We start from the raw sequence: 12,882 nt of genomic DNA, 5'->3' as shown, positions 1-12,882 counted from the left end.
ATGTGTCCCTGTGTTTGGGATGTGCTGCAGTTTGCTCAAACTCCCTCTGAACTCGGTAACTGGAGGACACCTGACCAATACTCATTTACAGTAAGTTTATTTCTCAGTGCATTACATGAAAGGTCTTTGGTATTTGTGGGCCCTTGAATACTGATCCCACTCTGCTCCGTAAGAAAATGCTGAATACAAAACGTTCCATATACAGTAACAAACCCCATAGCAAATAAAGAGAAATAGATACCTCGAACAATAACATAGCAATATGAAAACAGAAAAGTAACCATGCAAGAGGTGGAACAAACAGGTTGTGTTTACAACAAACATCGAAGCCTGCCATAAATGAGTTCATCCTGTCGAACGAGATTTATTCCTGCTCTAAGTTAAGAAATTACACRTGATGGCGAGATCCTGCCGATGGCTGCCCTATAAAAGACCAAATRGTTGTAAAGCTCATCCCAGGAGAGAAGCCAGGACCGTTGGCACACATAGGAAACACACCGATATAAATAAAAAGGGTACTGTGTAAATAATGGGTGAAGAAATTCCCGTTTCCTTCCATGGGTGGGAATGCACCCTGTGAACAATTATAGCACCTTGGAATCCCTTGGTTTGACAGGAAACCCAGAAAKCACAGAGACTCTGAGTGGTTTAACCCCTACACCCCCAGTGGAATGTCACCTTGAGCCAGACAGAGGATGTGAACGTGCAGGAGGATGGGTTCCCAGTCGCTGCATCGGGAGGGGATTCCACGTTCTGCCATTTCCATTGTCTCCAGATTGTCACAGCACTCAGGGTCCCACACGGCAACAGCTCCTGGCAGAGCCTGGAGCTCCTCACAGAGCCACACACAGCAGCAGCGTGAGCTGCTCCAGGGCTGGAGCTGATWATTCAGGCTGTTCCTTTGGAAGGTGATGGCAAAATGGGGTTTGGTGGGAGCAGGGGAAGGCTCGTCTCTCTGGTTTATCCCTATTTCCCTGGGTTGCTATCAATCCCATACAGTAAGTGCAATGAAACCCTCTGGAGAGGAACATGCCCTGCCTCCCAGGAGCTCCAGGTTGCTGCTGAATGTGAGGGTGCATGGCTTGCAAAGGGTTTTTGGTTGTGCAATGTGCTGCTTCTGGTTAGCTCAGGGCAAGGAAAACACTGCTGCTACCAGAGCAGATCTGAGTCAAAAACACATGGGAGCTCAAACAAACATCAAGAATTTCAAAAAAAAAAAAAAAAAAAAAAAAAAAAAAAAAAAAAAAAAAAAAAAAAAAAAAAAAAAAAAAAAAAAAAAAAAAAAAAGGAAAGAACACACTATGGTATTGCACAGTATGTATGTAAGATAAAGCACTAAACATTTCAATTAAAATATATTTCTAAATGAGCACGCATTCCAAATAAATCCCCTAAGTTACATAGACATGGCAAGAAGCGTTATATGGCCTGGCTGAAATGAACCTCAGGATCCTGCCCACGATGCATGACGTGGCTGGAGCGGTGTCTCAGTCCCCAATATCATCAATGTCCATGGGAGGGCCTGTGTCACCTTCAAACACAATTAACACACAACAATAACCWCAACAGCGTGGTCCAGCCCTCCTGTGAGTGGAGGGGAATGAAACCCCAGCAGAGAGAGAGAAATTCCATTTGGGATAATCCCACTGTCCTCCAGTTAAAGATACAGTACCTCATCAGAGAGATGGAGCTAAATAAAGCAAGGAGTGTGGGGAGAAAAACTCACATAGCTCACACAGAAACCTGGAAACATCAATAATTAAAGTGGTCTCAACCCAAACCTAACCAGCCTTTTGACAATTGACTCGGCAGCATTAATTGCAAACAACTTCCATTAAATTTTCCTTTCATCTTGTCAGTAATTTGTTTTAAATAATATAAAATTCAGAGTCYTTGTCAGTGCGAACGCCTCAGCAAYGTGAGTGACTGATGCATTAGCACTCATCAAGATCATGCAATAGCTTTGAATCCAGAACACAAACTTGGAGGAAGAAAGATTTCTCTTTCAGTTTAGTGCGRAGCCTCTGAAATGTCAGGAAAGTGAAAATGGCCTGGTTGTATTCCCTCTTCCCCAAATTCAAACCTGCAGCTACAGGAGACTGGATTTCACCATTTCCCTTTTTAAAGATTGCTTTGGTTGGGTTTGGCTCCTGGAGCTGCCATGAGGACACGTCATTCCTGTGCCACCGACTACAACTGGCACCAGCCTGCCCAGTCCAGGGGCTCAGACTGAACTGAGATTTCTCCTCAGTCCTCAGGCCTGGTTTTTCCAACACCAGCTGGCTGGCACAAGGACTGATGTCCTGGAAGCTTCCAGCGAGGTCTTGGAGTGCCCATGTGATCCACACCAAGACAGCCTCAATTCAACACAGAAGTAACCAAGTACTTCTCAATTCCTACTAAGGAATCAGCCTGCAAATGGGGAAACACCTGATTTTTGGCCCATTTAATTCCTGAAAGGAAAGATTATTCCAAGAACGTTCCCAAGGTTGCATTATGCAGCAAACAGATCAGTGGCCGTGCCCAGAATAATGGAGGGACATGGGCTCTTACAGCCCTACAGACATCCTTAGATAGAATTAGTGCTGGATTTGGAGTTAATGCTGGATTTGGGGTTAGWGCTGGATTTRSRGTTAGWGCTGGATTTGGGGTTARTGCYGGATTTACAGTTAGAGCTGGATTTGGGGTTGGTGCTGAATTTAGAGTTAGTTCTGGATTTAGGGTTAGAGCTGGATTTGGAGTGAGAGGTGGATTTGGAGTTAGTGCTGTGTTTGGAGTTGAKGCTGGATTTGGGGTTAATGCTGGATTTGTAATTAGAGCTGGATTTGGAGTTAGTGCTGGATTCAGAGTTAGAGCTGCATTCAGAGTTAGAGCTGGATTTGGAGTTAGTGTTGGATTTAGAGCTTGATTTAGACTTGGAGCTGGATTTGAAACTCAGATGCATTCAGAGAGGTTTTATTTCCTTCTCCCAGAGGGATTGCAAAGTGCAGGATGGCTCCCTGAGCTCAGGAACCTGCTGCACTCAAGTTTTACTCCTTTATCTGTCTCTCTCCCTCCTGCTCCAGCTGTAACTCAGAATGCAGGCAGGCACCTCCCCAAATTCCTGTGAAACTTTGGGCTTGCTCCTTGGAAATGTCCTGTGGAAAACTCAGGAAAACAGCCTGAGCCAGGTGGGCTGGTGCTGAGCGAGCCCCACCACTGGCACTGGGCAAGCARAGTGAGGATGCAAGAGCATGGCAAGGTCTTGCATCCCAGTGACTGCTTGTTATCCAGCTGTTCATTCCAAAACAAGGCTCTGGGGCTTGCTCAGCATCAGCTGATGCCATCTCAGCTGGCTGGGGAGTTCCTGAAGAGCAGKGCCAGGTGAGGACACAGTGAGTGCAGCCATCCTGAAGGAGGCCTGCACCCTGCCCATTTGTGAAAATGCCAGGCTCTTCAGAGGAGATTGGGATTGGGAGTGTCTGCAGCACTGCTGTGCTTGCAGTGTGCATGGACAGACACTTTGAGGTGTGGCTCATGCTGGGCTGGCAGAGCTCCTCCATTTTTARCCTCATTTCCAGTGGGCTCTGCCTTGGGAAGATGATTTGGGGTGCTGCACGCTGGGACTGTGCAGAGCTTCCTTTGCAAAGATGTGGCAGAAACACAGAGTGGTGCAGCCCTCCCTGCTCATACACAGAGCTGTGTCCTGCACAGCAGCCACGGACCGTGGGGACAGCAACACCAACTCACTTGGCTCTCTATCATCCTGGGCTGAATCTAAAACTGTCAGAACGTGGGAATTAAAAAGTCAAAAACAGTCCAGTCAGCTCTGTTGATTAATCTCCCCCTTCTAACAAAAATCACTGAATGACATCAGCTTGCCCGACCTGGTTAGCACAGCAGGTGGAGTGATTCATTTGTCACTGAAGGGCAGGTTCAACTTCTTAAACCTGGAAGCTGGTACTTCCCCTAAAATAACAAGTTATTGCAAAAAATAAGATGACTCTGTGTTTAACTCCCAGTGCAAGATAAGCTCCTGACAAGACTCTTAATTCCTTAGGCTGTGGTTTGCTGTCTCCAGATTTCAAATGGTGAGGATTTACTCACGAGATTAAAACAAAACACTGTGAAAACATTTTTCCTGATSGCTGTAGGATTAAGAAACTATTGCAAAATATCCTTTTCTGTGAATAGTTGCTGCCACCACTTAAATTAATTATCTCTGGATGTATGCACAAGCTGAAMACCGTATGGGAAAATTCTTGCACAATTCTGTCATATCTTTTGCAAACTGCTCTATATTTTCACAGGAACAGTCTAAACTCTCTGAAGATAGACAGAAAGCCAAATGAACATTTGCATCAAAAGTCCTTGCTTAGCTAACCACAAATAGAAATAATGTCACCCCCATGCAATTAGCTACGTGAAAAGACAAGATTTTGTTGCTGACATCCAGGGAGCCACCTGAATTTCCAGAATAATACTTTTAAATGCACTTTGCATTTCCTAATTTGTTCTTTGCTTGAGAGAAATCCTTGCAGGCCGTGTTTCTGTGGTGTGTGGAAGCAGCACCTGGAAGTCAGGGTGACACCAACACATCGAATAAAAGCAGGTGACACTGACACAGCAAATAAAAGCAGGGGGCAAGGCTGAGGCTTGGCTTTGGCTCTGGGTGGGATGGATGGTCATGGCCAGTTAAGCAGTGCTTTACTGAGTGGGCAGTGAGGGAACGAGGGAAGGGTTGAACTCTCAGGGCACAGCCAGGAGGTGTCAGTCCTGTGGGCAACCTCTGAGACACTTGACTGTTCCAAAGGCAAAACAACAAAATCGAGGAGAAGGTTCTCCAGCCCCTCTCTGAGCTATGGATCAGGCATTCCCTGCAATCAGGGCTCAGACTGCCAGGGAACCCAGCATTGCACCCACTGCACCTGCAGCCTGCAATCAGCCCTGGGGTACTGTATCTGTAACTGGAGGGCAGGCAGGGGGAACACCAGGACGCTCCTACTTCATCCGGTTGCTTCTCCTTCTGGCCTCGCCGTCGTCCAGCAGGGAGGAGAGGATCTGGTGGGCCTGGGGCTGCCGGGGTCCTCCTCGCTTGATCTTGATGCTGCTCCTCAGCGGGGAGCCCGGGATCACATCCTGTCCAGAGCCTGGCTCAATGGAAGACAAAGAGTCTGTAAGGAGAGAAAGTCACGGGAGAGCGCGATTTAACGGGGGAGGCTGAGGAGACACTCGGGGGCCTTTCCGAGCGATTCCTCCTCTGGGAGCAGAGGGGTCCCTCTCGTCCTCCTGTGCAGGAAGCAGCTTTGGAGCTACAGAGATGCTGCCATCCTGCATTAGATGTGTCCCCCCTGCTCTGCCTGAACCCTTTGGGGTGAGTGCTCCTCCTGCAGGGCCTGTTCTCATTAGTAATTTAATTTCTGAAGTGCTGTTCTTTTTATTAATTATAAATTTACTCGGGCTGTAGCAACTCCCCAGACTCCTGGTGTTGGAGGAGCAGCTGGGTGGTCACTGGACAATGATGCTCCTGGGGTTTAAGTGCCATTGCCCTCCTGGTAAAGGACATTTTGAGGCACTGAAATGATTGAGCAGAAGGACTGACCCACCGTGGGCTGCAGCCAAATCAGCAATAAYGCTGGGAATGGATATCAGCGGTCCCTGCTCCCAGAATGCCTCCAGGTGACACCCCCTGCTCTTCCCTCAGCTAAACAAATCAAACATTCACTGCTCTGGGCAGCTCTGCAGCAGCAGATGCTGGTGGCTTGAGCTGCCTCATCATTTCCAGCGCCCCAATTTCTGCTCCCTTTTTCCTCCAGGGCTGATGTTTGTGTTTCCCTGCCAGGAGCCCAACGTGCCAGCCCTGGGTTGATCCCACGAGGCAGCGTCTCTGTTTCAAGTGAGCCCCTGGCTGCTGGAGGATCTGGGCTCTKGCTGCTGGCACCAAACCCTGCCAAGCAATTTGGGCTTTGCAGTGTCCTGCTGGGCTGCTCTCTGCAGCTCCCAGGCCAGCTCCAGCTGCCCTCCCAGCGCACAGGAGAGGTTTGTTTGCTGGGATGTTTTCCCTCGTTGCTTGGCTGGCTGTGGTTTTGGAAGCCATGCTCCGTGGGAAGCTTCTTGGGAAAATGAGAGCATGGGATTGGCATTTCTGAGGGGAACTTTAAAGCTGGGCTGCCCCAGGAGCTGTGGTCAAATCCTTAACACCTACACTGGGAACATCACCAGGGTGATTTAAACCTCTCTGGTGCCTTTCAGTCCAGGGAGGTCTGTGCTCAAGAAAAATATTTTTTTGTTATTTAATCTMTTTTTCTCTTTGTTTGTTGGCACTTTTTTAACCATATACACAAGCATGAAAACACAAGGAAAATATGCCTTACTTTCCAAGTTCTCCTTCTAAACGGTACTTTTGTAGAGTCTAAAATATGGGTGAAGTTAAAGAATGGAACTGTTTCAAAAGCACACAGTAGGAATACAATTATCAATAGTTATGGGACAAAAAAACCCTAAAGTCATGCAATATAGGTGTTTGAATATGACCTAACCACAATTAAACCGTTAAAATTAGATAAAAATAAAAAAAATAAATACAGCAATAAAACAGCAGAAACACAATTTAAAAAAAAAAAAAAAATCCCTTTGTGCTGGCGTGGTTACAGTGGTGTAGAAGTACACATGGGTGTAAACAACACACCTCCATCCCATGCAGTAACAGAAACTACATTTCTATCAATAAAAATGGTTTGCTGAAGTGACTSTTCCAAAATAACAGCAGCACATGCCCTGTTGGTGCTGTATTTCCAAGCAGAACGTGAAAAAGAGGTGAATCAGGCATTGAAAAAGAGGAAAATAAGGCAGTGAAAAGGAGGAAAATAAGGTAGCGAGAAAGAGGTGAATGAAGCAGTGAAAAAGAGGAAAATMAAGCAGTTCTGCTGGGGCAAAGCTGTGTGATCCCCCAGCCCCAGGGTGCACAGGAGGTTCCTCAGGAGACACTTTTGTGTTTTATACCACTGTAAATGAAGGTACAAAGCAAAGCCAAAGGAGGGCTGGGCCCCGGGACCTGTAAATACCCTGCACTGTGCTTATGGATGGGGTTTCCTTTCCCTCTTCCCTGGAAAACATCCCAGGATGTTCCATGGGTTGCTGCCTCAGAAATCCAGTGGGCATCTCCCCGGTACCTCCACCAGCTCAAGGGAAAGCACGATGAAAACACATTAAAACCACATTTTCCTGCCCTTGGTGTATAAAACCCAGTGAAAATACAAAGTGAGGCAGGATTAGAGCAGAGTTAAGGTCAGGGTGAGTGCGGTTCAGTCATGGGGTTGTGATTCATGTTTTCCCAAAAATCTTGTGCTGCTGCTGCCTATTGCTTTTGGGAACAGCTCTTGGGGCCTCCAGGAGCACAAGGCCACCAAGCAGAGCAGAGCAGAGCAGAGCAGAGCAGAGCAGGCTCCTGGCCAGCCATGCCCTGGCACTGGGAATGTCCAGCAGCAATTCCAGCTGGGCACTGCTGGCTCCTAACGGGGATGGAGGCATCTGGAGGTGCTGGACCCCTGTGGTGTGTCCAGTCCTGTGAGTAAGGCATTTCCAGGACCGATGGGCATTTCAGGTATTTAGCATTTTYATCGCCTAAATCAATATCCAAAAAYTACTTCCCAATAAAAGTGGGTGTTGATCTGAGGGGAGGTGTGAGGTGGACTCACAAGCAAGGCCCAGCAGTGAAGTTTCATGGGTCACAGACAGAAAAGGGCTCTGGGGTTGGTCAGTGCCRAGGGACAGTTTGCTGCTCCCAGGCTGGGATAGCACAGCCAAACCTGTGCCTCTGCTGTGCTTCCGGAAGTGGAGAGGCTGGTACMGCAACTCCTGGCAGCTGTGTTGGTGCTCAGGTACCCCAGAGGGACAAATCTGACCATTCTCAAGCCCTGTGACCAATCCCTTTTACCAACCCCTGTGACCCACCCCTGTGACCAACTCCTGTGGCCAACACCTGTGACCATAACCAACCCCTGTGACCATAACCAACTCCTGTGACCAACTGTCTTGGATTGATTTTGTGCCAATCCTGTATTCCTATACTCCGTCAGCTTGTATGCCTAAAAGGTGTCTGTGCCTTTAAACCCAACCCGGAAGAAGGGACAGGGGCAGCGCGGCCAGTTTAAAAGCCGAGGCTGCCGTGCAGCCAGGGGCTTTTGGACCTCAGCTCAGCGCTCTGGGAGGTCTGCTCACGGTGTGCTGTGGAGTAACATTGTTGCCATTTAGCTAGCTTAAGTTTAGCTAAAAACTGGTAGCTTGGGCAAACAGCTTTCCCGGGACCACCACCCCATCTCTAACTCGTGTGATTCTGCTTCTGGAGCAATTTGGTGGCCAGCAGGGAGAAGCCGCGCTGGTCTGTCTTGTCCCGGACTCCAAAAGAAGCCAAGCCAGAGATGGAAAAGTACACAGAGCCCTCTGTTTCATCCACCGTAAGGAGAGGACTGCTCCAGGTTTTGCCACTGTTGCAGAGCGGTCACATGGACTTTTTTTCTTTTATTTCTTTTTTTTCCCCGGGGACAGGAGCCACCATCTTTTCTTTGCACCACATGGCTGAGTGGCTTGTGGGAGGAGGGGGCAGCATGTGTTCCTGAGTTTTAAATATCTAACAGTTACTTTTTATCTGTGTCCTAGTGGGCATTGTGTTTTGTTAATAAACTTTTGTTTTCCTCTCTTCACTTTTGCCCGAACATCTATTTCATATTGGTGGGAAAAAAATTATCAAATTTTTCACTTCAGCAGAAACACTTACTCTGTAACATTTTTTTTCTCTGAAAACATTGTCTCAAACGGAGACACCAACCCCTGTGACCAACACCTGTGACCATAACCAGCCCCTGTGACCAACCCCTGTGACCATAGCCAACACCTGTGACCATAACCAACATGTGTGACCATTACCACTGTGGTTCAGGGGTGAGAATACTCTTTCAGGGATGATGCACACACTGTACCAGTGATGGGAGAGCCAACAGCCTCAAGAAACCACAAAAATCTGTCTGAATGTGGAACATGTGAGACTTTCTTTAAACCTGACTGTGAAAATAGGTTTCATCTAAGTTACAACCACAAAATGTTGAGGGATCACTGATTTTCACGGTGCTGTGGCAGCACTGTTTGGGCTTTCTCTGCACAAGGCCAAGGCTCAGCAGTGCTCAGGGCACTGGGAAGGTGCTGTTAACAGGATTAAATGGTCTGGCCCAAGGACCTGAGCAGGCAGCTCTGTGGGAAGCTGGGCAGGGATCTGTGCCACATGGCTTGAGCTGCTGCTCGTGACTTGGCTGCCTGAGCTGTAACAAAAATCCCCGTCAGGGTCACTTCACCTGCTCCTGGAGAGCCAGAGGAAGGAGCACAGCTGGTGGAAGTCCAGTCCTCAACAGCTCCAAGCACCCAACACTCATGGTGGGTACCTAGTTTGGAAAATGTGGCTTGAACAGACACCAGAGAGCTCAGGGGAGTGGGAGGATGTGTAACCACCAAACCTGAGCGGGGAAGGAAAGCAGGGAAGGAAACCTCAGCAGCCCTTACCGTGAATTCCTATCATGTGCTCGAGGATCAACACCCTCTCAGCTAAAATCTTCAGAGCCTCTCGGAGCTGTTGGACACCTTCCCCCTGCAGGAAAGAAAAGAAAACCAACTTTGGAGTATGATACAGAATTGACTTCTTGTTTATAATTTTGCTTAGCACCAAACTCTGCAGTGTGGATGTTTAAAAAGAAACGTATGTGAAAGAGGAGAAAACCTCAGCAAGAGTACAGGAGAAATCCCTGTTCCAAGAGCTCGTCGTGTGCACTCAGCCTTCAGCCTGTTGTCCCTGTCACCTCAGGGAAGGGCTGGAAGGGACAAAGAGATGCTGGGAAGTATTTCAGGGACAGAGGAGAGGTGTGAGAACTCCAGTGCTCTGCATGTGCAGTTTGGTCCCTTCTGGGAATCTGTCCCTCAGCATTGGGGAGGGACATGGGGGAGCAATTCCCAGCCAGCTCCTGGTGGCAGAACCTCTGGAGACTGAGGCTCTCTGAGAGTATGGTGAGGACCTGGCCAAGGAAACATCACAGGCCAGGATTTCTGCATGTGTTAAATCCAAACCCAAGGTTCCCATCACTGCCTGCTCTGCACTTTTAACCTGGACTTGCCCCCTGACCCCCCAAATCCACCTGCCAAAGGGAATGTGGCTGGAGGACAGCAAAGTGACAAAAAGGAAAATAAAACAGCAGAAAYACATCCTTACATCAGCGCCTTTGTCACCTTCCTCACCCTTCCTGCCTGGCTCACCCTGAAACAGAGAAAGGGAAATGTGGTTCCATGAGGCTGAGAACCCCTCCAGGATCCCCTGGATCCCTCCCCCTGCAAAGGAGCAAATTACAGCAGCATTTCACCCGTAGGAAACAAATGGATTGTCACAAAACCAACGCGCCAATGTGACCTCCTGAGYTGTGCCCTGGCTCCTGCCATCTTCCCAGGAGGTCACCACCGCTTCCAATAGGGATGAACTTGCCCAAGGGTGGCCAAGCTGCCATGGYCTGGGCCCCAGCAAGGCCATAGACATCTCACTGGGCTCTCAGTGAACAACATTTTAGGCCAAACCACAGGTATGTTGCTCCTTTCCCCCAAACATGCACATTTTCAGCCTGATTTAAAACATGAAAAATCCTCCATTGTGCTTCCATTAATTAGTTACATCACTTTCTGCCTCTGAGGATGCTCATTTAGCTTTTCCTGAGCAAAGGTCCCTCTGTGCTGTGGACATTGGTCTCGTATTTCCCCCCCAAGCCAGGAAGTTCAAGCACCTTCCAAAGAGCAGATGACAGGAAGAGGATAAACCACTCTAAACTAAACATAAACCAATACAAATCAGAGTGGAAAGGCTTGGGCTGCTCAAACTTGCTGGACATCCCGGAGGAATTTGCAAAGTAGGGGTGAGCAGGGGAGGAAGGGCCAGAGGAAAGGTTGTGTGAATTGTATGAAATTACGAGGTGGAACCAAAGAAAAGAGATGAGAATCCAACCAGAAGCTCTGGGATCTCTCTGGAAGCTGCCAGCCAAAAAAAACCCCAATTTTCTCCACTGTATCTCTGTCAGCCAACCTTCCTCACCAGTGGYTTGTTTGCACTGGCCAGATGTGCCAGGGCAGACATCTCCCCTGTGCATCTGTTCAGGTTTTGCCAAAAAATCATTTGGAGACATCTCTTGCTCTGCTTATGGGGGGTTTCCAGCTCAGCCTGGCAGTGATGCCTAATGATTTTTGCCTTTTATTTTTACATACCCTTTTATATATTTTCTATACCCCCTTTAGACATTTTCTGTAGCCTTTGTGTATCCCTGTACCCTTAACCTGTTTATAATCCTTGTAATTTGATATTCCAGCTTAGTTTAAGAGTTGTGCCAGGCAGAAAGACCAAACACCCTCAGTACAGAGTCAGYGTGCCCTGTGCTATGTTAAAACCTGAAGATCCAACCTTGGTTGAAGCCTTCTCTTGAAAACATGTTATAAACTCTAGAAAAATAATCATTTTTCATCTAAAAAAAATTCATCTAGAAAAATAAGTCTTTAAAATTAAAAAATATTACTTAATTTGTTAAGTTTCTTATTAGAAAATTCTAAATAAATACATTAATTTATAAAATCTATAAAACTTGTACACATGCTGTACATGGTGTACATGTCCATCAATCTGTGCACCTAGAATCCCATTAAATACCGWAGCAAAACCCTTTTATCCCCTATTTAATGTCATAATTTAAAACTACCTTCCAAGCCAACAGTAGGTCAGGGTGCAGGAGGGAGCTGGGAGCAACTGATGGATTTTGGGGTCTTTAGCTGTCACCACCTTTGGGGTCTGGCAGTGTTGGAAAATATACAAGTTTAAAAAGTTTTTGTTTAGCTTCAAAGATCCTGTTTGCTTTTGCCCTGGGGGAAGGGTGCTAAAGTTTCTTTCCAGAGCATTGTTGCACCAGGTGAGGCCTGATGAAGTGAACATCTCAACAGAGGCAGTGGCACAAAAGATAAGGACCATCGGTGACCATCAGTGACCATCAGTGGCAATCAGTGGCCATCAAAGACCATCAGTGACCATCCACGGTCATTAAGGGAATATCAGCCCCAAACCTCCCCCCTGGCTGGTCAGACACCTGGTCTGGAAAAAGAAAAATAAGAATGAAAACCTAATTAACATCAGAGAGGAAGAAATCCAGATCCAATAGGAACCCAAATCCTGAGAACTGCGAAACGTTGGACCAATCAACAATAAACCAATAAAGCTGTCTGAGTTTTGATTGTATAAAATTTGGGAATAAATCTTGTAAAAGTGATGTGCCATGGAATGATCTTTCTCTACACACCCGGGCTATCCGTGGATGAAATTATTTCTGTGGCACATCCTGTCCAGAACAACATCCTGGCCAGAAAATAAAGCAATGCCTTGATTCCCTAACATTAAAATGTTGTTGGAGAGTTTTTGCTTTCCCCACATTTTTTTGTGACAGCACTGCCAGGAACCCCCAGGGCCCGGGAGGGCTTTGAGTGCCCACTTTGGCCAGAGGCACCTGCAGCAAAGCACAGCCCCCTGATGGGGTGAAACCCTCCTGGCCACATCAGCTTCACATCCTGGGATGTTTTATGTGCAGAGGGACCCGTTAGGGTGAGGGTGAGCAGAACAAATGTCTGAGCTGGAGTTGAGCGCTGAACCAGCTCCAGTGGCACCCACAGCGCCAGCCCCGACCCCACCTGAGCCTGGCACCCACCCTGGAGCGCAGCACTTACAGGAAATCCCTTAATGCCCCTCTCTCCAGGCAGACCTGCTTGCCCCTGTTGGAAATAAAGTCAGTGTCATTAGCAGGTACTTTGCCATTTGACGAGAACACAGCGGTTTTTTTTGGTTTT

At 47.5% G+C, this 12,882-nt stretch overlaps 1 protein-coding gene across 1 annotated transcript in view; it reads right to left on the bottom strand.

Moving 5' to 3' along the window:
• Window positions 1-2,638: 2,638 nt before the first annotated feature.
• LOC130577763 (collagen alpha-1(XXVI) chain-like) overlaps window positions 2,639-12,882 on the bottom strand; it is a gene marked incomplete at its 5' end in the record, with an annotated part of 58,476 nt that continues 48,232 nt past the window's right edge. The window contains 4 exons of the mRNA XM_057373349.1: window positions 2,639-5,153; window positions 9,532-9,616; window positions 10,232-10,276; window positions 12,763-12,807. Coding sequence (XP_057229332.1) covers window positions 4,981-5,153; window positions 9,532-9,616; window positions 10,232-10,276; window positions 12,763-12,807 — 348 coding nt within the window. The remainder of the gene's footprint in view (window positions 5,154-9,531; window positions 9,617-10,231; window positions 10,277-12,762; window positions 12,808-12,882) is intronic.

Source organism: Malurus melanocephalus, unplaced genomic scaffold, assembly GCF_030028575.1.
Source record: "Malurus melanocephalus ecotype Western Australia unplaced genomic scaffold, MMel_1.1 scaffold_193, whole genome shotgun sequence".
NCBI lineage: Eukaryota > Metazoa > Chordata > Aves > Passeriformes > Maluridae > Malurus > Malurus melanocephalus.
This window is presented reverse-complemented; position numbering and strand designations above follow the sequence as displayed.